Source organism: Salmo salar, chromosome ssa27 (assembly GCF_905237065.1).
Source record: "Salmo salar chromosome ssa27, Ssal_v3.1, whole genome shotgun sequence".
NCBI classification, from domain to species: Eukaryota; Metazoa; Chordata; class Actinopteri; order Salmoniformes; family Salmonidae; genus Salmo; species Salmo salar.
In genome coordinates this window covers 33,278,580-33,304,316 of record NC_059468.1, presented here as the reverse complement: position 1 = coordinate 33,304,316, position 25,737 = coordinate 33,278,580, and the positions used below count along the sequence as shown (strand labels likewise).

The following is a 25,737-nucleotide window of genomic DNA, read 5'->3' as shown; positions in this document are numbered from 1 at the left end:
AGGGAATTCTCTTGAGTGGTAGACTGGACAGAATGAAAAATACTGCAGCTGGAAAGCATTATATAGTTAAACAAGGAAAGCTATAGAGAAACAACATGTATCATAATAATTATTTTCTTGGCGTATTTTATTACTTTTTGGGGTTTTGTGGGATTGGTGGCACATAAGTAAAAATACACATATGACAAAAGTAAAGACAAATCTAAACATGTCACATTCTCACATGTATACATCCACTGTCAACCTCTGCATTACCGCTAACTACACACTTCACCCGATCACTAATTAAAATAGAATCTACCTACTTCCCTGCACAGTCACACTGTTATGGTATGTGGTTATACAAAAGATGTGGCAATTACAAAGGCAGTAGGCTGAGGATCTGTGAGTCCCACTAGAAATATCGGTGGTATAAATTACAGTTTGAACTAATCGCATACAGATGAAATCCTTTCAAACAGTAACATTACCACCAACAGCAGGATCATACTGAACACCAACATAATGCACTTCTATGTGCTAGATACAACAGAACTAGACTATAATCTCATATATCATCTACAAAGTCATTTTGAGGAAATCGTGTATCATATAGAATGATCAAGCGTGTTAAATTAAATATATCAAAACAGGTCAAATATAGAATAGTTTACATACAGTGTAATTTGTAATTGTATACAAATCCATTGCATTGTACTGTACAGTGTGAGGACTAGGAGGCTCTAGAAGCCAATCTTTTCCTCATACAGAGAGAGGAGCAACAGGATGCCCCAGCCAGACAGCAGTCCTAAGTTCTGGAGAAGGAACATGAGCCAGGGCCTACGGTTGTCCGCATGGATCATGGTTGGGAGCTGGGAGGAGAAAGAAGCAAGACAATCCACTGCATTTAACTCCTTGTCCAAATATAGCATATTTACAGAGAAAGATAGGCATTAGGGCATTGGTGAAAGACATAGGAGCAACTGTGCCATAACTAGGGGTCAGAGCTCTTCCTGGTCAGGTGACATAGCCAGGAGACACTCAAGGCCCAAGTCATAATTGGGCTTCCCGGGGAAAATGTTGTCTGAAGTTGCAACAGTAACCAAGGCGGCGGGGCTTAGCGAAGGGTCATTTGAACAATTTGTGCGATAGACTCTCATTTGAAGAGAAGCCCAAAGAAGCAATTCCTCACAGCCTGTTTGAGAATGTGGTAAAACTAGTGTACTAACCATATCAGCCAGACCCACATACAGGAAGAGACCAGAGGTGATGGCCGCGATCCACTGCTTGGTGGCCAGGTCAGTAGAGACGGTGAGGGCAATGTAGAGTCCGATGAAGGATGTGAGGGCACTGCCCACGTTCAGCATCAAGGCCTTCTTCACTGACAACCCGCTGTGCAGCAGGATTGCAAAATCACCTGGGAGATGTAGGATGGAGAGGTTTAAAAGGGACGCCAGTGATAAAATGTAGGTCTTAGGTTGATGCCATTGGAGGGATTGTGTGAATAGGAATCTGTATAGAGAGAGAAGACGTGGCTAATCATCTAGCACTACTATTCATCCATTCTAATACTTGACTGTTTGAAATGAAAAATATTGTTCTGAAATCAAACAGACGCTGCTCAAATATACTTGATATAAAGAAACATCTGAAGTACCAATGTGGCTGGGTCACATTCCCTAAAGACCTCCTTCAACATGGCCAACTAGAGGCGTCCAGTCAGTACAACACTCACCCAGTTCGTGAGGCAACTCATGACAGAACACAGCCAAAGACGTGGCAAGGCCGGAATTCCAGGAAACAGAAAAGGCCGCACCGATAGCCAGGCCATCGGCAAAGTTATGTATCGCGTCCCCTATGGTAACCATGTAGGGTAGCAGACGCTGTTCTAGTAGAGGGGAGAGACAGAAGGGAAACTCAGAGAAAGGTTCAGTCGTCTAAAGAAGTAAAGTCAAATTTGGCTATTGTTAATCATGTGTCTAAATTCATATTTCACAATAACAGCAGTATTGGATTAGCCAATGCCATTAGGATCTTCATTTGACCAGTTTCTCACAGCAGGAAAGGTATCCTGTAGCAACAGGAAATATGAATTATTGTGTGGATTATAATTAATGGACATTTTTGTAGGGATTGATACATTTTTAGTTAGGACAAATCAAGTCTGACATTTTAAAGTGGAAATTACAAACTTTAGAAGTCTTTTTAAACCTTAAATTTACTTAATGTTTGCATTTCCTGCAAGAACAGGGTGATCAAATTAAGATCCTACATCTGTAGGAACCAGTGGTGGAAAAAGTACTAAATTGTCCTACTTGAGTAAAAGTAAAGATACATTCATAGAAAGTGATTCAAGTAAAAGTGAAAGTCACCCAGTAAAATACTACTTGAGTAAAAGTCAAAGTATTTGGTTTTAAATATACTTCAGTATCAAACGTAAATGTAATTGCTCAAATATACTTAAGTATGAAAAGTAAAAGTATAAATCATTTCAAATTCTTTATATTAAGCAAACCAGATGGCACAATTTTCATGTTTTTAAAAGAAAAAGTACTTATAGCCACAGGCACACTCCAACACTCAGATGTTATTTACAAACAAAACATTTGTGTTAAGTGATTCCGCCAGATCAGAGGCAGTAGGGATGACCAGGGATGTTCTCTTACTAAGTGCGTCAAATGGACAATTTTTTGGGTCAAAATGTAACGAGCACTTTTAGGTGTCAGGGAAAATAAAAAGTAAAAAGTACATTATTTTCTTTAGGAATGTAGTGAAGTAAAATTTGGCAAAAATATAAATAGTAAAGTAAAGTACAGATACCCCAAGAAACTACTTAACTAGTACTTTAAAGTATTTTTACACTGGTAGGAACTGGCAAGCTAGCGGTTATACTGTAGAGTGACTACAACTACACCATTGAATATTGTGCTTGAATTGTTTATAAAGATTACATAAAGGATGATGTCTCATTTTAATCATGTCAGATAAATAAATTGTTGTCACTGTTTATATTATCATTTACAATGATATGACAGAGTGTTTTTGGGTGCATCTGCAGCTAAAGCGTTGTACCCCTGTAGTAATGAATCCCTTTATTGCTGTTCCTCATGTAAATGAACAAAGCTCTTTGGTGCACATTACCCTTTGTCACGCTGAATGTGTGTAAACATTGACTAGACTTGACTAGTAAGTTCACAGTATATCAGCTTTCCAGTGAACACCCTGACTGTCAGATGACCTGATGACTTGGGTTGTCTATCTTACCTCTTGAGCGTTGGTTTATTTCTGGAAAGGCTTCCTCTGTGTCCTCACTGTGCTCACTTACAACCTTTTAGGATCAGAATTTTACAGAAGTATAACATCGGAATTATAGCAGGTGTGAACAAGTTAGTGGAGGACAAGGTGTTCAGAGACACGGGTAGTAAAGACTTGAGACTACATACTGTGTCAGGTAAAAACACAGCTTTACTGGCTGTTCAGTCATGGACCTCTGTCTGACTCAGATCTCCAAGAGAGAGGACAGAGGGTTTAGAATATCACAGGTGTGTCTTTGAATAAGTGGTACAGAACCTACCAGATGTATCTGTGAATAAGTGGTACAGAACCTACCAGATGTATCTGTGAATAAGTGGTACAGAACCTACCAGATGTATCTGTGAATAAGTGGTACAGAACCTACCAGATGTATCTGTGAATAAGTGGTACAGAACCTACCAGATGTATCTGTGAATAAGTGGTACAGAACCTACCAGGTCAGTCTGTGAATAAGTGGTACCGAACCTACCAGTTCAGTCTGTGAATAAGTGGTACAGAACCTACCAGGTCAGTCTGTGAATAAGTGGTACAGAACCTACCAGGTCAGTCTGTGAGATGGACTGCTTGTTCTTTTTCTCCTGCATGTACATCTCCAGGACTTTACCATGATCACAGTGATGGGGCTCAGACCCCTCCTGGAAACACAATGGCACAATGTATCGGTCTGTGCCCGGAACATCACAACAAAGAACATGTACAGTTGAAGACGGAAGTTTACATACACTTAGCTTGGAGTCATTAAAACTCGTTTTTCAACCACTCCACAAATGTATTGTTAACAAACTATAGTTTTGGAAAGTCGGTTAGGACATCTACTTTGTGTATGACACAAGTAATTTTCAACAATTGTTTACAGACAGATTATTTCACTTATAATTCATTGTATCACAATTCCAGTGGGTCAGACGTTTACATACACTAAGTTGACTGTGCCTTTAAACAGCTTGGAAAATTCCAGAAAATGATGTCATGGCTTTAGAAGCTTCTGATATGCTAATTGACATCATTTGAGTCAATTGGAGGTGTACCTGTGGATGTATTTCAAGGCCTACCTTCAAACTCAGTGCCTCTTTGCTTGACATCATAGGAAAATCAAAATAAATCAGCCAAGACCTAAGAAAAAAATGTTTCATCCTTGGGAGCAATTTCCAAATGCCTGAAGGTACCACGTTCATCTGTACAAACAATAGTACGCAAGTATAAACACCATAGGACCGCGCAGCCGTCATACCACTCAGGAAGGAGTGGAAACAGGTACAAAAGTATATCCACAGTAAAACGAGTCCTATATCGACAGAACCTGAAAGGCCACTCAGCAAGGAAGAAGCCACTGCTCCAAAACCGCCACAAGAAAGCCAGACTACGGTTTGCAACTGCACATGGGGACAAAGATCGTACTTTTTGGAGAAATGTCCTCTGGTCTGACGAAACAAAAATAGAACTGTTTAGCCATAATGATCATCGCTATGTTTGGAGGAAAAGGGGCAGGCTTGCAAGCCAAAGAACGCCATCCCAACCATGAAGCAAGGGAGTGGCAGCATCATGTTGTGGGGGTGCTTTGCAGCAGGAGGGACTGGTGCACTTCATAAAATAGATGGCATCATTAGCAAGGAAAATTATATATATATATTGAAGCAACATCTCAAGACGTCAGTCAGGAAGTTAAAGCTTGGTCGCAAATGGGTCTTTCAGATGGACAATGACCCCAAGCATACTTCCAAAGTTGTGGCAAAATGGCTTAAGGACAACAACGTCAAGGTATTGGAGTGGCCATCAAAAAGCCCTGAACTCAATCCTATAGAACATTTGTGGGCAGAACTGAAAAAGCGTGTGTGAGCAAGGAGGCCTACAAACCTGACTCAGTTACACCAGCTCTGTCAGGAGGAATGGGCCAAAATTCACCCAACTAACTGTGGGAAGCTTATGGAAGGCTACCCGAAACGTTTGACCGAGGTTAAACAATTTAAAGGCAATGCTACCAAATAATAATTGAGTGTATGTAAACTTCTGACCCACTGGAAATGTGATGAAAGAAATAAAAGCTGAAATAAATCACTCTCTACTATTATTCTGACATTTCACATTCTTAAAATAAAGTGGTGATCCTAACTGACCAGAGACAGGGAATTTTTACTAGGATTAAATGTCGGGAATTGTGAAAAACTGAGTTTAAATGTATTTGGCTAAGGTGTATGTAAACTTCTGACTTCAACTGTATCTACCGGTGATAGCTAACAATTCTCACATTTTGGAACCAGTAAGACCTGATCAATTTATTTGACCGAAACATTGCACTTTATTAAAAAGGTGTATTGGAGGTGTACGTGTGTGGAATTTCTTTTCACCATGGATCCACCGAACCTGTAAGCTGACAGAACGGAGGTGTTCAGTAAGGAGATAAGGTTTAGAAACAGTGTGAAATGGGAAGGTACCACCTGAACGTGTCCAATAAGAACCCTGATTTTTGTTTCCTGTTGCAACACATTTTGCTACATCGTGCCCTACTGAACACAGCCCAGATGAGACACTACTTACCTCATGGTGATGCAGGGAATGGTGATGGCTGTCCTTGTGAGTGGTGATGATGGAGAAGATAGTCTCCATGAGATAGAAGCAGTAGATGCCAGCCATCATCACCAGTATCTTACAGATGTAGTCTGGAACCTCCTCTGAGTGGCTGTGGTCCGATCCGTCACTGTGAACATGGAGGCCTAGGAACTGAACCAACAGAGGAAACACAGTCACAACCCAGTCTGACACAGTCAGCCCAATGACAGTGTTATGTCATTGTAATGACAGTGTTATGTCATTGTTTTGACAGTGTTACGTAGCTCTTATGAAGGCAGGTTCAAGTAAAGTGTAATATACTACACAAGACCAAATACTGGCGATGCAATCAACCTGTGCAGGGTCCATTACTCTGAAATGGCCTCCTTCACTCACTACTGACAGATGAAAGTCTAGAGTGGAGACCAGAACCTATCCACCATATTGCTTTAACCAATCAAGTCCTCTTAATAAGTGGTTGAGAAGGAGAGGAAGATAAGAAATCATGTCGGACCATTGGGACACATTGTTATGTTGCTCTTATCATTGGCTTTGTAATAACCTAAAGTTCCCTGAAGGAACATGGGGCCATTTCTCTGTTTGCCCGATCTGAAGGGGTCGTTCTTGTTCCTTAAATCACGCCGTTATTATTTGACACTGTAAGTGATGACAGGGTGTGACAGCCTGCTAATACTTCGCCCTGCGATGTTGACATGATGGATCTAAATGGATTGAGCTGCAGCAGCAGGAAGTATCCCCTCCAGACTTCTGCCCTGGGGGAAATAAGGCTAGGAAGCATCAGATGGGACTACTGTATGTGTTGCTCTGACTTATCATGAGGTCTCTCAGACATCTGGCTGATTATTGGGTTGCACTGACATTAACCACAACACTTTAATGAAGTGTTGAGGAGGAAGAGGTCTGGCTGGCTAGATAAGTGGTTTTCTTTTCACATTGGACATTCCAGCACCTATGATGGATGCATAACCAGGCCAGTACAGCGTAGATCAGCTTGAATCAGCTGGGCTCAGTGATGTGGATATGGTACTGTGGTGCTCACCATAGGCAGGAGGTGCAACAGGGCGTCCCCAGTGAGGGAGCCAACGGCCAGGCTGACACAGAACTGGATGACGAGCTGGAAGACACTGCTGCAGGAGGTACACAGCAGCACCATAACGCCAACCAGGGCGGCCAGACAGATCAGCAGATTGGCTATGGAGGCATACGCAAACTCTGTGGGGAGAGAGAATTAACATTAAGGGGTTACAAATATAATAACAGTGCCAGACTGAAGCCAATCAGTCAAGCCACAAAGGTCTGTTAGATAATACATTGTCTGATTATGCTTGAAATAGGCTCTAGTCCTACCGAGTGCAATAGGCTCTAGTCCTACCGAGTGCAATAGGCTCTAGTCCTACCGAGTGCAATAGGCTCTAGTCCTACCGAATGCAATAGGCTCTAGTCCTACCGAATGCAATAGGCTCTAGTCCTACCGAATGCAATAGGCTCTAGTCCTACCGAATGCAATAGGCTCTAGTCCTACCGAATGCAATAGGCTCTAGTCCTACCGAATGCAATAGGCTCTAGTCCTACCGAATGCAATAGGCTCTAGTCCTACCGAGTGCAATAGGCTCTAGTCCTACCGAGTGCAATAGGCTCTAGTCCTACCGAGTGCAATAGGCTCTAGTCCTACCGAGTGCAATAGGCTCTAGTCCTACCGAGTGCAATAGGCTCTAGTCCTACCGAGTGCAATAGGCTCTAGTCCTACCGAGTGCAATAGGCTCTAGTCCTACCAAATGCAATAGGCTCTAGTCCTACCGAATGCAATAGGCTCTAGTCCTACCGAATGCAATAGGCTCTAGTCCTACCGAATGCAATAGGCTCTAGTCCTACTGAATGAAATAGGCTCTAGTCCTACTGAATGAAATAGGCTCTAGTCCTACTGAGTGCAATAGGCTCTAGTCCTACCGAATGAAATAGGCTCTAGTATTTTTGGCCTACAGCCTAAAGTTTTGTGATTTAGAATTTTGGAGCATTCATATTTACAAACATAAGAAATGTATTTCTGCATAGCCTCTCTATAATTCCTTTATCATAAAAAAAATTAACAGGCAGGAAAGGGACTTTCTGTATCAAAAGGAAAGGAATGAGTGTTGAATATAGAGTGTACTGTAGCAATCAATAGATCAATCACAAGAGCACACAATGCAGAATCACAGTGGATAGAACTGTAGTAGTTCACTCACTCTCTGTTGTGCTGAGCTGGTCTAATGGTCCAGTGGGGGGAGAGATGCTGTTGCAGGCACCACTGAGGAGCTGCTGGACCAGGGCTGGGCTGAGCCGGGCCACGTCAGACCTGGACAGGCTAGATCCATTCAGCCCATGGATCTTTATCAGCTCCTCCGGGCTGAAACACGTCTACGTGGAGGAAACAGGGTTGAAACACGTCAGCGTGGAGAAAACAGGGCTGAAACACATCAGCGTGGAGAAAACAGGGGCTGAAACACGTCAGCGTGGAGAAAACAGGGCTGAAACACGTCAGCGTGGAGAAAACAGGGCTGAAACACGTCAGCGTGGAGGAAACAGGGCTGAAACACGTCAGCGTGGAGAAAACAGGGCTGAAACACGTCAGCGTGGAGAAAACAGGGCTGAAACACGTCAGCGTGGAGAAAACAGGGCTGAAACACGTCAGCGTGGAGAAAACAGGGCTGAAACACGTCAGCGTGGAGAAAACAGGGCTGAAACACGTCAGCGTGGAGAAAACAGGGCTGAAACACGTCAGCGTGGAGAAAACAGGGCTGAAACACGTCAGCGTGGAGAAAACAGTGCTGAAACACGTCAGCGTAGAGAAAACAGGGCTGAAACACATCAGCGTGGAGAAAACAGGGCTGAAACACGTCAACGTGGAGAAAACAGGGCTGAAACACGTCTATGTGGAGAAAACAGGACTGAAACATCTACGTGGAAGAAACACGGCTGAAACACATCTGCGTGGAGGAAACAAGCAATATTTCAAAAAACCACTTTCCGTCACAGAATATGTATCGCCCCGATATGTGGTAATTGCTACAGTTGAAAATACAGTGCCGTGTGTCAGTGTAAAATGGAAGTGCAAATGAATTCTTCAATTAATATACCTCTGTCAGAATACTGTGTCCCAAATGGATCACTACTCCCTTTGTAGTGCACAACTTTTGACCAAAGTCCATTGGCCTATTCTTTGAATTGACACTCCTTGTCGCTAACTGATTGACTGACAGTAAGATGTCATTGGCCATTCACAAAGTGGGGACCAATATATTACAAGTAACATGTTATTATCCCTCAGCAGTGTTCCTTCTCATTCAGATTTCTCTAATATAGATATTACCATGGGGAGAATCCTACAGCTGCCAATAGCTCAGGCCATCTACTGCACATCTGAGGCTCATTGTAATGCACTGGAGATGCAGCGGACAGCAGGGGTTTAGCAGTCTGATAATGAGTCAGAGTGAAGGAGCCTGTGTGTGCGTGCGTGCATGCATGCGTGCGTCGTTAAGCCCCTGAAGGTCTCTTCAGGAGATTGGAGCGATGGCCTTGACCTAATTACAGACAAAGCACCATGGTGGTTGAGTATAACAATTACCAGTTCCCAGCTGCTGATGTTCCTCTGGTGGTACCCCTCCTCATGACTCTTCCTGAAGGCATCACCTCCACTTCGACCCCCACGACCCTTGCTAACAGTACTGTGGTCACTATGGTCATGGTCAATGTGGTCATCGTGACCATGGTCATCTTTGTGTCCCTCTTGATCCTCTTCGTGGATTCCACCCAGTTGCAGGCTCTTCATAAGACCTTCCAGCTCTACAGAGATTAATCACAATGATATGGTTAGTTGGTGGTAGAGTATATTAGCAGGCCATTGAGGAACAGTAATATAGTGGTAGAGTATATTAGCAGGCCATTGAGGAACAGTAATATGCTGGTAGAGTATATTAGCAGGCCATTGAGGAACAGTAATATGGTGGTAGACTATATTAGCAGGCCATTGAGGAACAGTAATATGGTGGTAGAGTATATTAGCAGGCCATTGAGGAACAGTAATATGCTGGTAGAGTATATTAGGCCATTGAGGAACAGTAATATGGTGGTAGAGTATATTAGCAGGCCATTGAGGAACAGTAATATGGTGGTAGAGTATATTAGCAGGCCATTGAGGAACAGTAATATGGTGGTAGAGTATATTAGCAGGCCATTGAGGAACAGTAATATAGTGGTAGAGTATATTAGCAGGCCATTGAGGAACAGTAATATGCTGGTAGTGTATATTAGCAGGCCATTGAGGAACAGTAATATGGTGGTAGAGTATATTAGCAGGCCATTGAGGAACAGTAATATGGTGGTAGAGTATATTAACAGGCCATTGAGGAACAGTAATATGCTGGTGGAGTATATTAGCAGACCATTGAGGAACAGTAATATGGTGGTAGGGTATATTAGCAGGCCATTGAGGAACAGTAATATGGTGGTAGAGTATATTAACAGGCCATTGAGGAACATTAATATGCTGGTAGAGTTTATTAGCAGACCATTGAGGAACAGTAATATGGTGGAAGAGCATATTAGGCCATTGGGGAACAGCAATATAAACTCTCATTATCCAGGCTTCATGGGGTTATAGCATAGGGTTTGAGGGTAACATTAACATAGGGTTTGAGGGTAACATTAACATAGGGGTAGAGGATAACATTAATAGCGTCATGCTAAATGAATGATGAACTATGTATTGCACAAGATGGATTAATGAGTGGGTTGATGTTACAGTACAGCCAGGAGCATGAGTAATGCTCCTGGCTGTACTGTAATAATAATAAAACGAAACAGTGCGAGGAAAATGATTCATACTAAATAGGGATAGTAGTTTGTAATGAGGCAATATTACAGCACGGACATTTTGTATACACAGGAATAGTTGTTTCTTACTGTACCGTGTATGGTAATGTTGTCAGAACCGAAGGAGTTGAATATGAAATCCAGAAAGTAGTCTTCTTCAGGCAGTGCTCTGGCAGTCATGCAGTCACCTCGCAAAGCATGGTAAACTATGTATCCAAACACCACATCCATGTTGTGTGGGCCACCATCATTCATCTCCTCCAAGATATCTTGACCAGTAAGACAGTGCTAAATGACCACGATAACACGGGACAAACACACACCGTTGAATAGAATAGAAATATTTTGTTGAAACAAATCTACTCAAATGAGTTTGTTAGAAAACAGGTCACTGTTGCTAACAGTAGTTCATTGGTTTTCTGTTGCACAACCTTAGAAAGGTAGAGTTTATAAAATGTGTTGCCATTCTTATTAACACAGCAGCACCAACCTGGTCGTACTGCTGATCAGGCTTGTAGTGCTTCTTCAAGTTATGGAGCAGTGTTTCTATCCCACTGCTCTCCATGTCTCCGTGTCCATCCCCATGGTCATAGCCTGTGATCTCATGGATGAAGTGGTCCGTCTCGTCCCCCACCTCCCTGCCCTCACGGCAGAGCAGGCCTCTGAGGGAGAGCCGAGGTACAGGCAGCATCCTGCCGCTACTCTGAAGAAGCCCTCGTTGTGAAGGAGACCACCAGTGCTGGTGAAGTTACCCACCAGCTGGTCTACTGACTGCACAGACAGGCACTAGAAACAAGCAGGGTGGCTTCAGTGTTTCATGGAGATTATTTATTTACTCAGTACAAATATAGGCCTAATTTAATGAGAGAAAACCAACGTAGGGTCTTGTATAGTCAGTCATTATGACCACAAAGCTAAAGGAGTTTGGGTTGGGTGAACGTGAGAAAATAAAAATCTAATTTTCTGATCTTTAACAGCTATTCTCAGGCTTTTTGAGTCAGGACATACAGTGACTTGGCCTATTATCTAACAGATTATTCTGTAGAGTCTACCAGAAACCCAGAACCGATTAGTGAAGGTGCTGGAGGCAAAATGCTAAACTGGAGAAACAGAAGAAAAAAAGTCTTGACACACTTTAAGTCAGATGCACATTTCTTTTAAAAGAGCCTGAGCTTGATGAAGGTCGACTGACCGAAAGCTCCGTATCTATTAAAATAAATGTGCATCTCACTGGAAGTGTGCAGACTTCTTCCTGATTCTCCAGTACCATGACCACGTATGAGTAAGATCTCGAGCCATTGTTGTATTAGCAGAACATGCCGTCTAACTACTGATCATTAGTGTTAGTCCCAAACATGTTTGGCCAATTGATAACACATCTCTCACATAACGTGTGATAGAAAACGTCCTCTACATGGTCACAAGGGCAGATTACACTTGCCAGGTAAAGTCCAAGGCCTTCAATGTCTGAACAACAGAAAAAAAATGTATGTTTACATGTTTTTCTACTGTAATCAAATGAAACTAAAATGAACACTTATTGGAGTACTTGTGGTGCATTGGCATGATGGACAGAGTCATTTTAATTTTTTACATTGAATGTATTAAATAAAACAGAATGCCCAGTCATTAAGACGTTTAAACAGGCTGCACAGTAATAGGGTAAAACAACCACGATATATTTTTTTAAGTATTTTTTTTTTTTACACATTAGCCATTTAAGTCAAAGCCATTGCTATAATCTATGATAATACCCTAACACATGGAATTTGATAAATATTGATCAGGTGTTTTACGTCATTGGTAGAACATAATGATTTTAATAAATCTGGTACAAAACAATCTGCAATGACGACGTCGTGTATTCTCTCTATATAATACCTACATAATAATAGCCAGAATCATTATTGTTATCATTATCATATAATTATTATTATTATAATTATAATTATAATTATAATAATTATTATTATTATTATTATGGAGCACGCATTCAACTTTTGAATTGCTCAGTGCTCACGATATATGTATCAATAAAAAAATACTTTGTTAGAGACTGGTCAATAAAAATAAAAAAAATACAGATTTAGGCTTAACAAACTAGGTCTGAAAAAGCACTATGATAAATGTACATTGCTGTATTCCATTGTGTGTAGCGCACGGCACAGTAACAGGTGCAGGTTGGACCTCGACCTTTCCTAAAACCAAGTTGAAGCGAGTGTAAGAAAAAAGTTACCTTTTCACACGACACACCAGGGCACTGCACACGCTTCTCCAACAGTTTGAAAAAGGAGCGAACTGACATTTCATCCAGGTATTCCTCTCCTGGCGAAACGAGCTCCACCACTTTCCCATATACATCCATAGGTGAACACCACGCATAGCTGAATAGGTGAAAACTCAGACATAGGAGAATAACGGGAAAATACCTATATACAGTTTCCATTGTTCTATTAAAATATAAATCCTCTTTAAAAAAATAAAATAAAAAGTGCAAAAACAGTGAGTTTATAGAAAGAGATGATTCCGAGTGGCGCATATGCAGTCCACACACGGTTTTAAGTTCACCAAACAGCTATCTATAAATCAGCTAAGTTAGAGATTTCCTTGACCTGTTAGCTCGTCTTTGATTGGTCCAGAGGTGAGTTGCGCTTCTCTACCAGTCCATAAATAGGAAACCATTGCAGTTCACCCTGAATAAGGGGTACAGGTCCAAAATCACCTGTCTTCAATGTACACTCAGCATCAGCTGACATAATGGCAAGAGTTATGTCAATAAGACATGTTGCTAGGAATACAGGCAAAATATTTGTGCCAACTGATTTCACTTACATCCTCAATGGTGACCAATACCCTGATGATGAGCCTTCCCTGCTCTCTCTCCAGTGGTGAATATATCTAATATATTAGCTAACATTCCCATATATTAAATATTGTGTATTGGGAAAATGAATAAACATGTAACAAAGAATTACTGACAGTGTAGAAACAAAACAAATAATACACATTTCTACAGAACCTTTTTGTAAAACATGTATACTAATACATGAATTGAAGGATATATTTTGAGAAACAACCAACACAGTTTAGGACATTTATTGATGAATCAATTCAGAGGCCCCATTCTCCATGTATAACCATTCTGTGGAATAAAAGTACTTTCCATGGACATCATTCAACATATGCTCTGACCGTGTGACTGGATGATTGGGTTTCATATTTAAAGGCCAATAGTTTTTCCTGACCATGGCTAAGAGAAACTCCGGGCCCTACCCACAATGATTAATGGACTGATGACTTCACTCTACACCACATCAGTGACTGGGCCAGGTGAGGCTGGTCTGGCAGAACTACCAAACACATCCTTGTGTCAATGGTCAGCAGGAAATGAGGGGGAGATCACCCATCTCCAAGTCAACATGAAGCTGTTTGAAGGGTCTTTAGATGTAAGCATGAACATCCAAATCAGGTACTCAAAGTTGGCCTACAGTAGTTTGCCACCTATGTCACTTTGAACATATTTGGATGAAATAACATCATGTTCAGCAGGGTTGTGCACAGACCTTTGGTGGGGCAGGGTCAGCAGGGTTGGCACAGACCTTTGGTGGGGCAGGGTCAGCAGGGTTGGCACAGACCTTTGGTGGGGCAGGGTCAGCAGGGTTGGCACAGACCTTTGGTGGGGCAGGGTCAGCAGGGTTGGCACAGACCTTTGGTGGGGCAGGGTCAGCAGGGTTGGCACAGACCTTTGGTGGGGCAGGGTCAGCAGGGTTGGCACAGACCTTTGGTGGGGCAGGGTCAGCAGGGTTGGCACAGACCTTTGGTGGGGCAGGGTCAGCAGGGTTGGCACAGACCTTTGGTGGGGCAGGGTCAGCAGGGTTGGCACAGACCTTTGGTGGGGCAGGGTCAGCAGGGTTGGCACAGACCTTTGGTGGGGCAGGGTCAGCAGGGTTGTGCACAGACCTTTGGTGGGGCAGGGTCAGCAGGGTTGGCACAGACCTTTGGTGGGGCAGGGTCAGCAGGGTTGGCACAGACCTTTGGTGGGGCAGGGTCAGCAGGGTTGGCACAGACCTTTGGTGGGGCAGGGTCAGCAGGGTTGTGCACAGACCTTTGGTGGGGCAGGGTCAGCAGGGTTGGCACAGACCTTTGGTGGGGCAGGGTCAGCAGGGTTGGCACAGACCTTTGGTGGGGCAGGGTCAGCAGGGTTGGCACAGACCTTTGGTGGGGCAGGGTCAGCAGGGTTGGCACAGACCTTTGGTGGGGCAGGGTCAGCAGGGTTGGCACAGACCTTTGGTGGGGCAGGGTCAGCAGGGTTGGCACAGACCTTTGGTGGGGCAGGTGCTGAAAGTGAAAAAATGCCTCCCCTCCCCTTCATTTAATTCATGAAAAATAATGTTCTACTGCTCCTGTAGACAATTCTCCATATAATTATTTTTTATAAATAACATTCCTTAATTCTCTGCAAAAACACATTCATCACACATTGTAGGCTAAGCAAGCTAGAAGCGCAGATGAAAGAGAGTTTGTTATAAGGATATTTGCTACAGGTGGAAATCATTTAAAACAATGTTTTATTATACATTTTGCAGGATGAAATCTCTTGAGATGCACCATCTCGTTTTCAAGAGTGTCCCCCAAAAAATGAAAAAATATGACAGGTCTGAGATACAGTATCTTGCTCATTCAGGTGAAATAGAATTGGGTTAGTTTATGACAAAGTTCATCCTCTCTCTCAGCTGTTTAAAAAGTCCATCTACACCTCTTCCTTAAGCCTGTACAAAGAAACAGCCAAACATATCTTGTTATCTAGGCCAACACAGTTTAATCAGACATACAATACCTGGAACAAAACCTCCCAGGAGGCAGTAGTCTCTCTCACTGCTCTTATACTGAACATCAGACACATGCACAGATAGGGCTCTAAGGGTGCTGGAGCACTGGCTGTTCTGCCTTCCTATGAAAATAGTGCCACTTTTTTGGTACTAATTACTTTTTATTTAAATGTCTCTTTTCTCTGTTGTAACTTTAAAATGCAACAAATTGCCCAAAAAACATTTAGCGCCATCAGGACGTGGCCGGTGACACCGTTTCTTGAAAGGCCCATAACTTGGAAACTTGACTGCTGACATACAATACATTTTAGAACTGTATCAAGAGGACTAATGAAAACAATTCCAAAAGATAATGTTTTAAACCTATAGGGGAACTCCACTCAAAAACTATCCAAAATCTTAACTTTGAACATTGGACATTTGGATAAATGTCTATTCTGCAGTGAGAGAGCTTATTGAGATGAGAGTATTAATGCTCACGAATGAATTCTCTGTTATGCAATTGTTAATTGGATCTGAAGTTGTAGTTTTTTTGTAGTTGGGAGAAACAAAGAAATATGCTAATTGCATCAAAAAAATATTACATTTGGAAATATACTTAAGTAGCAACAGCTTGAAAATATTGATTATGGTATGTTATTGTAACAAAACAATAGAGTTACAAAATGTCTGTATTGTAAATTCAAATCAACTTAAAAGACACGCTCCAGTACTTTGGAAACGAGTATTTTTTAAACCTCCTGCTTTGGGCTGGATGTGTCAATGTGTAGTTCATACATGCATAATCTATGAGCAGAATTACTGTTTTGCCACAAAATCCCTAGATTGAAAGAGACTTTTCTGGAAAGTGTGCCGCGCCATTGTCTTGCATGTCAACATTTCCCCCCACGTGGGCCAACCCCCTACGCAGTGGTGGACATCTCCAGTCCTCTGGGGCCTGATTGGTGTCACACTTCTTCTCCATCCCCAGTAAACACAGCTGATTAATCAAATGACATTCTAAACTGAAGATCATGATTAGGTGATTATTGGAGTCAGGTGTGTTAGCTGGAGAAAAACTGCCACCAATCAGGCCCTCGAGGACTGGAATTGCCCATCCCTGCACCTAGAGGATCACCTCTGACCTGTATCAGCAAGATACTGTATACTGAATCTGTCACCTGTCAGCCTTAAATTAGAGCGTGACATCACATTATCAAAAGAACACAGTAATCTGATAAATGTTAAAACATTTTTTTTTTTTAAATGACATTAACATTATAACACATTCTGATTCACATTTTGCCACGACAATTCCCCATAGACAATATTATAATTTCCTATTTCTAATGTTTTGTTTCATAGATAACCCTCTCCCGTACAACAAGGTTGCCAGGGACAGCAAGCAATTGAAGATAGCTCTCCATACAGTGAATGCATGCTACCTGACAAAGTTCAGTCGACTAAGAGATAAGGTTTATTATCTTGAGTTATAAAAAAAAAAAATACAGCTGTACAACTTCTCAAATGGTCATTATTCTTTTCAGATAATAAAATAAACATACACATTGAGAAACAGACACCTCACAAGTCCTCAACTGGCAGGTTCATTAAATAGTACCCGTAAAACACCAGTCTCAACGTCAACAGTGAAGAGGTGACTCCGGGATGCTGGCCTTCTAGGCAGAGTGGCAAAGAAAAAGCCATATCTCTGACTGGCCAATAAAAAGGAAAGATTAAGATGGGCATAAGAACACAGGCACTGGACAGAGGAACTCTGCCTAGAACTCTGTGACCCCAAACTTTTGAACGGTAGTGTAGCTACTAAAATAATGCACTGCACTTGACCCATACTGTAAAACTCAGTCAACCATTGACTGAAAACCTTTTTCAACCTTCAAAGTGTCCTGAGCATACAAAAGTTTTAATAACATCAAGCACTTACCCTTACGTTGCATACAAAATATATTTTATTAAATGGGCATACAAAGAACATTACATGAAATGTACAGTATACCAAACAAACAAAAAATAGAGAAACCATAAAACAGCCATTTATAAATAATAAAAGAATGTGTTAATGGATGCAACTGAGGTAAGATTTCTTTAAATGTTTTACATTATTTACTTCTTTTTCTTTTTTAGATAGAGTAGGTATTACATCACTTGAATCGAATGATCTCCTGAATAGCAATGCGCATGATTTCATTAAAATCAAACTGGATGTATTTTCTCCAGTATCTCTTGTCCCTGCCGAAGGTCTGAGCTGGGTAACATGGACTTCCTGGAAACAAAAGATAGAGGGTGTTCCAGTTGACTTACTAACACTATAGAGGGTGTTCCAGTTGACTTACTAACGCTATAGAGGGTGTTCCAGTTGACTTACTAACGCTATAGAGTGTGTTCCAGTTGACTTACTAACGCTATAGAGGGTGTTCCAGTTGACTTACTAACGCTATAGAGTGTGTTCCAGTTGACTTACTAACGCTATAGAGGGTGTTCCAGTTGACTTACTAACGCTATAGAGGGTGTTCCAGTTGACTTACTAACGCTATAGAGTGTGTTCCAGTTGACTTACTAACGCTATAGAGGGTGTTCCAGTTGACTTACTAACGCTATAGAGGGTGTTCCAGTTGACTTACTAACGCTATAGAGGGTGTTCCAGTTGACTTACTAACGCTATAGAGGGTGTTCCAGTTGACTTACTAACACTATAGAGGGTGTTCCAGTTGACTTACTAACACTATAGAGGGTGTTCCAGTTGACTTACTAACGCTATAGAGGGTGTTCCAGTTGACTTACTAACGCTATAGAGGGTGTTCCAGTTGACTTACTAACACTATAGAGGGTGTTCCAGTTGACTTACTAACACTATAGAGGGTGTTCCAGTTGACTTACTAACACTATAGAGGGTGTTCCAGTTGACTTACTAACACTATAGAGGGTGTTCCAGTTGACTTACTAACACTATAGAGGGTGTTCCAGTTGACTTACTAACACTATAGAGGGTGTTCCAGTTGACTTACTAACACTATAGAGGGTGTTCCAGTTGACTTACTAACACTATAGAGGGTGTTCCAGTTGACTTACTAAAGCGGCTTTCCAAAATCAAGTCTTATTTCAACTTGGCAGTGTAAATATAGCAGCCATTGTTTATAGGTTTCAGTGACCAGCCAGAGGAAAATACTATCCCTCCTCCGGGGATAGGTACTCAGTGTAAAGCCAATTAGTACACACCTGGGCCCACTAATTGACTTGGTGTCTCCCTCTATATAGGTGTGCCAGGAGATGAGCTCGAGGTGGATTGGGAGAAGACACGGGGACCTGTGAGGACGTCAGACTTTCCTACTGAAAGTGTCTTCATCTGATGCACCTTGGCTCTATGGGTATTGATAGAGGGAAGCATTCCCCCTCTAAATATGACTTGGAGACGATAGTCTAAAGACAAGGGGAGCCGTCTGTTGTTTTTTGGCCACGGCCTTTTGGTCTGCTGCTTAGTTTATGTACTTTTTCTTTATGCCGTTTCAGCGTTGGACGCTACCTTGTACTGGAACTATTTTGTTAGGCGAAAGAAATCCCATTTAGAGACAATCCAAAAGGAACCAGAACCACTGCCTCCAGTCTTTTCATTTCATGCCTCTCTCACCTGTGTTAAGGTGTTTCAGACTAGCTGATCCGTCACACCAAATAAACTTTTATCTACCCCCCCTCTGTATCACACCCTCACACTGAAAACATGTCTACAATCAATAGGTTAGACAGAGAAATTAAATATCACACTGTATACTCTTAGGCCTACACTATTGTACCGTAGCTATGACTCAGCCACAAAGTTGGTTCCAGTCAAGTCTTTGGCCACGTTTGAGTGGGTCAAGCAAAAACACTAAATGATTGAACCTCCTGCAATGGCTTCAGGGTGCAGTGGACTGCATGACCTTAGATCATGTAGGCTCAAGTCGGACAATTTAATCCCCATAATGTAACACTGATTGAAAATCAATGATCATCACTGACTGCATAAAAGTGACTGGCACAACTGGGCCCATACAGTTCAGACACATGGCACTAAGCAAGCCACCCCCCTAGTGACAAGAAGCCAGCATACTATATTATTAGACACTGAAGTAGTTCTGGGCGTTTGCAAAATAAAACATTTTAAAAATGGGAAAACTTACCAATTCCAAAGAATATTCTAGCGACGGCTCTGCCAGAGAACTTCTCATCACTGCGGTTGCCCAGGAAACTCTGAATATCTGCTCTGATCTGACCCTCGAAGTCCTTCATCTGAAGACCAACAAAACCCATCAGAATCACCTTTATTGGCATAGTACATTTACCAGGCAGAAGTCTGACCTGGTGAAATGATACAGTAAAAACAGAACAATTACACGTAGGACAGACAATATAAAGTAGAAATATTGTAAACTCACTACGTTACTCTAAATGGGAAAGTCCTGTTCTTACCAGATTCAGCTCTATTAGGTCATTCATTATAAAAGGTACTTTATTACAGTTAGAATTCGCTAAAGGATTTAGTTTCACTTACATTTGGTAAAAACCATCAGGGAATTTTAGGAGAGAGACGAACCTTGCATTTCAACAACACCTCCTCCTCATCATCCTTCTCCTCCTGGAACTTCCTGCTCAGGTCCAGTTCTCTCCTCTTGTCAAAGTAATCCCCCAGAAGCCCTTTCAGCTTCAGGCTTCGGCTCTCGTCCAGCTTGTCCGTGCAGAAACTGCAGCTCTTGTATGCGACGCTGCAGAGAGAGAGAGACATACAGTGTGGCAGAACTCAATGCAGGCAGAGACCTTTCCAAGTAAAGAGTAATACACATGTATGTCACCTGAAAGACATACAGTAGCATATACTAATCTAGAAATGTCTTATAAATATCAATGTCTTAAACATACTTCAAGCACCATTGGGTTAACAGCTCCAATAATAGCCCTACAAAGCCATGAAACTCTGGTAACCAGGATTTTCCTCTACGGTCACATTTGTTGCTATAATACTGTTGGAGAGTAACCTAGTGTTGGTATGAGTTCTGAATACTGGTGTAGTGTAGGTTGGTGCTGACCTGCGGAAGGCCTTGAAGCAGGCTTTGAGCTGGTACAGTTTGGTCCTCTCCTGGGCCACCACCCTGCCATGCAGGAACTCACACACCCGGTCCATCTCATCTGGGGTCAAGTCACCGTAGGAACGGAAGTAGAAGGACAGGTTGGAGAACTCCACCAAGACTCCTGGAGAAGACAGGAGATGTATGATATGGAGATCGGGAATGTATAATTATCTCTCTTTTATCCAAATCTAAACACACACACACTTTAAATTCTGTACGAAATAATATTATATTTGTAATCATACCCATCTCTGACAATGCTCCACTGTAGTTTGCATTTTTTTTAAACTATAAAAGCACACCTCTGTTAGTGGCCCACTGTAGTTGTCGGAGGCCTCTCTTCACCAGACCCAGCTGCCAGCCCATAGTGTCTGCCACCTCCACCACGTCAAAGTCCACCGAATCACAGGTCTCCACTCGCTCCCCTGCCAGCCGTTTCCGGGCTAACACTACGGCAACAGGTGGGCAGCTGCCAATCAGACGACACATATCCATCATCACAACACCGACTCCACCCCTCAACATACAGTACCAGTCAAAAGTTTGGACACACCTACTCATTCAAGGGTTTTTCTTTATTTTAACTATTTTCTACATTATAGAATAAAGACATCAAAACTATGAAATAACACATGGAATCATGTAGTAACCAAAAAAAGTGTTAGATTTTAGATTCTTCACAGTAGCCACCCGTTGCCTTGATAACAGCTTTGTACACTCTTGGCATTCTCTCAACCATCTTCATGAGGTAGTCACCTGGAATGCATTTCAATTAACAGGTGTGCCTTGTTAAAAGTTAAAAAGGAAAGACATTCCACAAATTAACACATTTGAGCTAATCAGTTGTGTTGTGACAAGGTAGGGGGATATACAGAAGATAGCCCTATTTGGTAAAAGACCAAGTCCATATTATGGCAAGAACAGCTCAAATAAGCAAAGAGAAACAACAGTCCATCATTACTTTAAGACATGAAGGTCAGTCAATCCAGAACATTAAGAACTTTGAAAGTTTATTCAAGTGCAGTCGCAAAAACCATCAAGCGCTATGATGAAACTGGCTCTTACGAGGACCGCCAAAGGAAAGGAAGACCCAGAGTTCTCTGCTGCAGAGGAGAAGTTCATTAGAGTTACCAGCTTCATAAATTGCAGCCCAAATAAATGCTTCACAGAGTTCAAGTAACAGACACATCAACAGTTCAGAGGAGACTGCATGAATCAGGCCTTCATGGTCGAATTGCTGTAAAGAAACCACTACTAAAGGACACCAATAAGAAGAGACTTAGTTGGGCCAAGAAACACAAGCAATGGACATTAGAGCAGTGGGAATCTGTCCTTTGGTCTGAAGAGTCAAACATTTTGTTGGTTCCAACCGCCGTCTTTGTCAGATGCTGAGTAAGAGAATGGATGATCTCTGCATGTGTGGTTCCCACCGTGAAGCATGGAGGAGGTGGTGTGATGGTGTGTGGGTGCTTTGCTGGTGACATTGTCAGTGATTTATTTAGAATTCAAAGCACACTTAACCAGCATGGCTACCACAACATGCAGCGATACGCCATCCCATCTGGTTTGATGGGAAGCAGAGTGATGGAGTGCTGCATCAGATGACCTGGCCTCCACAATCACCCGACCTCAACCCAATTGAGATGGTTTGGGATGAGTTGGACAGCAGAGTGAAGGAAAAGCAGGCAACAAATGCTCAGCATATGTGGGAACTCCTTTAAAACGGTTGGAAAAACATTCCAGGTGAAGCTGGTTGAGGGAATGCCAAGAGTGTGCAAAGCTGTCATCTAGGCAAAGGGCGGCTACGTTGAAGAATGTAAAATGTAAAATATATTTTGATTTGTTTAACACTTTTTTGGTTACTACATGATTTCATACATATTATTTCATAGTTTTGATGTCTTTAATATTATTCTACAATGTAGAAAATAGTCAAAATAAAGAAAAATCCTTGAATGAATAGGTTTGTCCAAACTTTTGACTGGTACTGTAAACATTACTTACTTACACCAAAACAGTTTAAGCACATTGTAAACATTAGTCATCTATTGCCTGTACATGAAAACACCAAACCGATCACATGTCCCACTGCCTTTACTGGACCAAAATAACATCAGGAGTATGAAATACACACCTACATATAAAAACACAACCTAGCAAACAGCTAAACAGTCTACTGTAACAGTCTACTGTAACAGTCTACTGTAACAGTCTACTGTAACAGTCTACTGTAACAGACTGGCCAGGTGTTGAGATTGACTTTGCAGAACTTGTCGAATAAGAAAACTTTTAAACATGTTTTTCTATGACCCTGGTTTTGTGATGTTGTCCTACATTTTGGTGAGTTTGCGGAGTTGATGCGGGCCGTTGTAACAGACCATCTTACAGGTGGAGAGGGTGGGGTGGAGCAGCTCTACCCACTGTTGAGGGTGCAGCTCCAGGTAGCACAGCAGAGTCTCCAAACCTGACACACAGTGATATAACTTCAATCACTTTAAGTCGATTGTAAAATACAGTCTGATATCTGAAGAAAAGGCAGGAGACTCAATCTGAATTAAAAGTGTGATCTCATTCTAATTATATATTTACGGTTTTCTGATCCTTGAGTCAACTACCAAGTGACAGAAAATACTTGTGTCCAGTATAGTGAGGTACCTACCTTCCTCAGTGATGTCCAGGCCTTCCACAGTGTCCTGCATAGATATGGCCCTCTCATGGGTGTGACACACCCTAGTCGTGGGCCAATCCTCACCTCCCCCGGTCTGCTCCTCCTCTTCGCCCTCCCCTCTCTGGGGAAATGGAACACTTGACTCTGGTGGGTGTTCCTGCTCCCTGTCCAGTGGTTGAAAAGGTGATACATCCTCAGTAGGAACTTTGGCCTGTTCCAACTGCTGGACAGGGGTGTTCTGACCAGTCTCCGTTGTGTGTTCCGGTGTTTCAACTGGGTTCTCATCACAGGTGTCCATCAGTTCCATCATCTCGGAGTCGTCAACCTCCTCCTGAGTCTAAGACATGATTAGAATTGAAAAAAATACTGTTTGGTTTGTGCCTGCTACATCTTGATAAAACAACTGTTAATCCTAAACCTTGAGGTACACGTAATGGCCATAGGCTGTTAATGTCCGATGATTGTAGACCGAGAGAAGGGAAGAAAAAGTTGAATATGTAAGTATACCAACATTACCCTGGCTAAGTCCTGCTGTTTCTGGTGGATCTGTCTGCACTTGCAGGGAGGAAACACCTTCTGCACTATCTTCTTCACAGTATAGTGGTCCACTGTATCCGCATAGATGTGCCTCCGCAACTCATGCAGGTCCCCTCCCTACAACACCAGGCAAGAACGTAGGATTAATCAACATAATGAGCATACACATCATATGTCTTGGCACTCTATTGAATAATACATAGATTTATTTGTGAATAACCTAATAATTCGAACAAAAGTATTGTTGCACAGCCACTGTACACTACTCACCAAGTATCAATTCATCACTTAACTATTACTTACTAGACGTTGTCATCAAAACACATTTGAATTTGGATGAAAAGTAAATAAACACTATGAAATAAATAACGACTGAAAAGGTGAGAGGAGACAGAACCTCAGGATCCAGGAAGAGATGACAGTGGGCTGGTACCCCGTCTCTCCCTGCCCTCCCGATCTCCTGCACGTAGCTCTCAAAGCTCTTGGGCATGTTGTAGTGCACGATGCCGCGCACGTCCGACTTGTCCAGGCCCATGCCGAAGGCTACCACCCACACTGCCACCCTGCTCTTCCCACTGCCACACTGCTCTTCCCACTGCCACCCTGCTCTTCCCACTGCCACACTGCTCTTCCCACTGCCACCCTGCTCTTCCCACTGCAACACTACTCTTCTCATTGCCACCCTGCTCTTCCCACTGCCACCCTGCCCTTCCCACTGCAACACTGCTCTTCCCACTGCCACACTGCTCTTCCCACTGCCACCCTGCTCTTCCCACTGCCACCCTGCTCTTCCCACTGCCACCCTGCCCTTCCCACTGCAACACTACTCTTCTCATTGCCACCCTGCTCTTCCCCTCTACTCTGTACTGTCTGTGGAGGACTATACCTTACAAACTGTACACCACAGGGGGGCACCTTCATTGGAGAGGAGGGGCTCAGGGTAATGGTTGGAGTGGAATTAGTGGAATGCTATCAAATACACCAAACACATACATGATGCCATTATATTGGCTTCGTTCCAGATATTATTATGAGCCTTCCTCCCCTCAGCAGCCTCCACTGCTGCCCACTACCATAATCCATATCACTACACAATGAGGCTATTTGAATCACTGCAGAATAATGACAGTAAACTACCAGCCTCAACACTGAACCAAGGAGTGTATTCACTAGGAACCAAACAGAACTTCAGAATAATGACAGTAAACTACCCAGCCTCAACACTGAACCAAGGAGTGTATTCACTAGGAACCAAACAGAACTTCAGAATAATGACAGTAAACTACCAGCCTCAACACTGAACCAAGGAGTGTATTCACTAGGAACCAAACAGAACTTCAGAATAATGACAGTAAACTACCAGCCTCAACACTGAACCAAGGAGTGTATTCACTAGGAACCAAACAGAACTTCAGAATAATGACAGTAAACTACCCAGCCTCAACACTGAACCAAGGAGTGTATTCACTAGGAACCAAACAGAACTTCAGAATAATGACAGTAAACTACCCAGCCTCAACACTGAACCAAGGAGTGTATTCACTAGGAACCAAACAGAACTTCAGAATAATGACAGTAAACTACCCAGCCTCAACACTGAACCAAGGAGTGTATTCACTAGGAACCAAACAGAACTTCAGAATAATGACAGTAAACTACCCAGCCTCAACACTGAACCAAGGAGTGTATTCACTAGGAACCAAACAGAACTTCAGAATAATGACAGTAAACTACCCAGCCTCAACACTGAACCAAGGAGTGCATTCACTAGGAACCAAACAGAACTTCAGAATAATGACAGTAAACTACCCAGCCTCAACACTGAACCAAGGAGTGTATTCACTAGGAACCAAACAGAACTTCAGAATAATGACAGTAAACTACCAGCCTC

General features: G+C 42.4%; 2 protein-coding genes and 1 long non-coding RNA gene across 4 annotated transcripts in view; 1 reads left to right on the top strand and 2 right to left on the bottom strand.

Annotated features, from left to right (window-relative positions):
• The window catches only part of LOC123730906 (uncharacterized), a 32,550-nt gene extending 18,173 nt beyond the window's left edge, over positions 1-14,377 (top strand). The window contains exon 2 of the long non-coding RNA XR_006762337.1: positions 14,291-14,377. This is a non-coding gene — a long non-coding RNA (uncharacterized lncRNA). The remainder of the gene's footprint in view (positions 1-14,290) is intronic.
• On the bottom strand, positions 110-13,307 carry LOC106598043 (zinc transporter ZIP4-like). The gene is made up of 12 exons (XM_045709304.1): positions 12,950-13,307; positions 11,204-11,499; positions 10,809-11,001; positions 9,467-9,684; positions 8,088-8,259; positions 6,902-7,074; positions 5,830-6,012; positions 3,834-3,929; positions 3,244-3,307; positions 1,715-1,867; positions 1,209-1,396; positions 110-851 (listed from the first exon to the last, which is right to left on the bottom strand). Exons 2-12 carry the CDS (start codon positions 11,402-11,404, stop codon positions 723-725), a joined length of 1,770 nt encoding a protein of 589 aa, XP_045565260.1. The 5' UTR covers positions 11,405-11,499; positions 12,950-13,307; the 3' UTR covers positions 110-722.
• A 216-nt stretch (positions 14,378-14,593) lies between the features above and the next one.
• LOC106593228 (ATP-dependent DNA helicase Q4-like) lies at positions 14,594-24,537 on the bottom strand. 2 transcript variants are annotated; one of them, XM_045709305.1, is made up of 9 exons: positions 24,244-24,537; positions 23,826-23,963; positions 23,301-23,646; positions 22,976-23,105; positions 20,944-21,110; positions 20,600-20,762; positions 20,110-20,278; positions 19,697-19,805; positions 14,594-15,051 (listed from the first exon to the last, which is right to left on the bottom strand). In XM_045709305.1, the coding sequence occupies exons 1-9, from the start codon at positions 24,520-24,522 to the stop codon at positions 14,798-14,800; spliced, it is 1,755 nt and encodes a 584-aa protein (XP_045565261.1). In that variant the 5' UTR covers positions 24,523-24,537; the 3' UTR covers positions 14,594-14,797. The 2 variants fall into 2 exon arrangements, with proteins under 2 accessions (XP_045565261.1, XP_045565262.1); XM_045709306.1 differs by lacking the exon at positions 14,594-15,051 and adding an exon at positions 17,474-17,805.
• Positions 24,538-25,737: the final 1,200 nt, after the last annotated feature.